The following is a 3,091-nucleotide window of genomic DNA, read 5'->3' on the forward strand; positions in this document are numbered from 1 at the left end:
GTTTCTCTTTTTTTCAATAATAATTTTCCGTACTGTAATAAACTACTTTTAACAAAAAAAAAAAAAAAAAAATCAGAACAATTTTGAAATGAGTAATGATTTAATAAATGGTTCTATTTTGCATTGTTTAGAAACAGCTAGTTTGGGTATGCCCCTGGAAGTATGGAAAACAAGAATGTGTGTTTACAGAAATGAAAATACAATTAAATCTTTTAAGAATATATATAATAAAGGGATAGGTCAATTTTATGCTGGTTTTTATGCAAAATTAATTGAAAGTGGTAGTAAAGGGGCAGTTTTATTATTATCTAAAGAACAAATAATGAAAGTTTGTAATGATATGAATATTAACAAGACAACTAGTGGTTTTATTGGTGGAGCATGTGGGGGTATATGCCAGTCATTGGTTATGACACCTTGTACATTTTTCATAACTGCTAGTATTGATAAAAAAATTAATTATAAAGAAAAATTGATACATATATTTAAAAATACTGGAATTACAACTTTATATAAAGGGAACACTGCTATGTGTTTAAGACAAGGGACAAATTGGGCCAGCAGGCAAGGTATTACTGAATGGATAAGACATATAGTTATGGAAAGAAAAAAAAATAGAAAAAATAAAAATGATGATATAAATAATGTAAAAGGTGTGATTTTTTCTGGAAATGATATCACAACGAATAAAATAAAACATAACAATAATAATAATAATACAAGCCAAACTAAATCACTTGAATTAACAACAAGTGAAGAACTTTTTTGTGGAATTGTTGGAGGTGCTCTTTCTGTATGGAATAACCCTTTTGATGTGGTTAGGGTTTATATGCAGAATAATGCAAATAAAAATATTAAGCTTACATTTTTTCAGTCATTTATTCATTTGTATAAAGAAGGTGGTATTCTATACCTCTATAAAGGTGTTATACCTCGATGTTTCCTTTGTATATGGCAAACGTTATTTATGGTTACTGGCATAAAAATATTAAATAAATATTTTTAATTGCATTTGTAGATAATACAATATGGATTGTCATAATATGACAACCTCGTATTGTATAGCTTATAAGCAAATGTAAATATTTATACCATGCGTTTTACAACTATATATATATATATATATATATATATATATATATGAATATATATTTTTTATTTATTTCCTTTTTTTTTTTTTTTTTGAGTATAAAAATATTGTTTAAAAAAATGTAAAATTAATAACTTATTATAAAAATTGAAATAAACTAAACTATTATATTGTAAATATATATATATGTGCATAAATATATTTATTAAGACCACGAAAAAAAATAAAAATAAATAAACATATAAAAATAAATAAATAAATACAAATAAATAAATAAATACAAATATATATATATATATATATATAATATAAATACATAATTTTTCTATGTTTTTCCGTCAAAAAAACTTTTTTGAACAAAAATAAAAAACGAAATATTTTTTTTACTAACTAGTGAGTGGCATTTTCAACTTTATCATCCTTCTTAAAAAAATTTTTCATATCATAAAATCGCTTTTTTTTTATTTCATATGCTATTTTTTTTAATAAATTGAAATTCTTGTAATCTTTTTCTGCATATATATCTTTAATGGGAGGCCCGATTTTTTTTTTGTGCATAAACCGTTCATAATTATTTTGTTCCTTCAAAATATTTTTATGAACAGGTTCAGGCATTGCACACCCTGAAATTTTTGATATACGTACACATTCACCGTTCATCATATATCTCCTTTTGACAACTGTTGGTTTTTTACTTATTGGATCTAATAAAGAAACATTCGTTATATGAATAGGCATTTCTTGCGTAATTATTGAACCTTTCTTATTATCTGTTACATTCCAAGCAGATTTCTTCATATTACATCCATCAACAGTTACTGTATTTCTTTTAGGGTTAATACTTAATACTAACCCTTCTTTATCTTTATCCGGTCCATACAACACTTTAACTAAATCACCTACTTCTATATTTAAATATTTCGACAAGTCCAATCGTTTCGGTTGATTTTGTTCTCTTAAAGGATGTGGGATACTTAATTCTTTGTTTAATTCTAGGAAATCTAGTTTATAATATTTCCTTTTCCTTTTATCTAGTCTTTTCGCTTGAACGAAATATTTTACATATCTCGACATTTTAGGTTTCTTTGTTTTTTTTTATATCTTATTATAGGAAAATGAATATTTTCTCTATATAATATGTAAAACGATTAAAAGTATATTATATATATATATATATATGCATATGCATATTTTTTTTTTTTTTTTTTTTTTGATACGGGATGTAGTATATTATATTTATATTATTTTAAATTCTTATAAATACATGATTCCATTTATTGCATTCTTGTTTTTCAAAAAATTTCATTAAAAAGTATGTTCATATAAATAAATATGTACACTGTTTAATATTCTTTTTTGTCCCATCATTTTTATTTTAATATATTATCCTAAATGATTAACTTTTTAAAATAATTTATTATAATGTCTTGAATATATATATATATTATTAAATAATAAAATAAAAACAATAACACATGTATATATATATTATATATATATATATATATTATTTATGGATGTATAGTTTACTAAAATGAATTTGATTCTATAATATTTCACAATAAATTATAATAACATTTCAACATTTTACATAGTAAAAAAAAATATTAGATATATATGTATGTGTAATATATATAATAAAATATACATATTATTTTATTTATATATACACATACAAATATATTATGAAAAAATCATATCATTTAGTACTATACATTTATATGTAGTACTATTACTTTGTCATGTATGAGATAGAAAAGTTATTAATATAAAAAAAAAAAAAAAAAAAAATATACTTTGTTAAATCCTTTTGTTAATAAAAAAAATTAATTCAAATATTTTTGTTTTGTTTACTCTTTATTCCTTTTTTTTTTTTTTTTTTTTTTTTTTTTTTTTTTTTGGAAATTATTAAATATTTTAAAAATATATTTATATTTTTTAATTTTAATTAAAAAATATATTTTTATATTTTTTTTTTATTTTTTTTATTTTTAATTTTTT

The 3,091-nt window shown here is 20.8% G+C and overlaps 2 protein-coding genes across 2 annotated transcripts; one reads left to right on the top strand and one right to left on the bottom strand.

Moving 5' to 3' along the window:
• Positions 1-88: 88 nt before the first annotated feature.
• Positions 89-1,006, top strand: PRSY57_1223100 (mitochondrial carrier protein, putative; the record flags this gene model as incomplete). The annotated part of the gene is made up of 1 exon (XM_012908652.2): positions 89-1,006. One exon carries the CDS (start codon positions 89-91, stop codon positions 1,004-1,006), a length of 918 nt encoding a protein of 305 aa, XP_012764106.2.
• A 474-nt stretch (positions 1,007-1,480) lies between these two features.
• PRSY57_1223200 (50S ribosomal protein L24, putative) lies at positions 1,481-2,164 on the bottom strand (the record flags this gene model as incomplete). Its single annotated transcript, XM_012908653.1, has 1 exon — positions 1,481-2,164. One exon carries the CDS (start codon positions 2,162-2,164, stop codon positions 1,481-1,483), a length of 684 nt encoding a protein of 227 aa, XP_012764107.1.
• Positions 2,165-3,091: the final 927 nt, after the last annotated feature.

Source organism: Plasmodium reichenowi, chromosome 12, assembly GCF_001601855.1.
Source record: "Plasmodium reichenowi strain SY57 chromosome 12, whole genome shotgun sequence".
NCBI classification, from domain to species: Eukaryota; Apicomplexa; class Aconoidasida; order Haemosporida; family Plasmodiidae; genus Plasmodium; species Plasmodium reichenowi.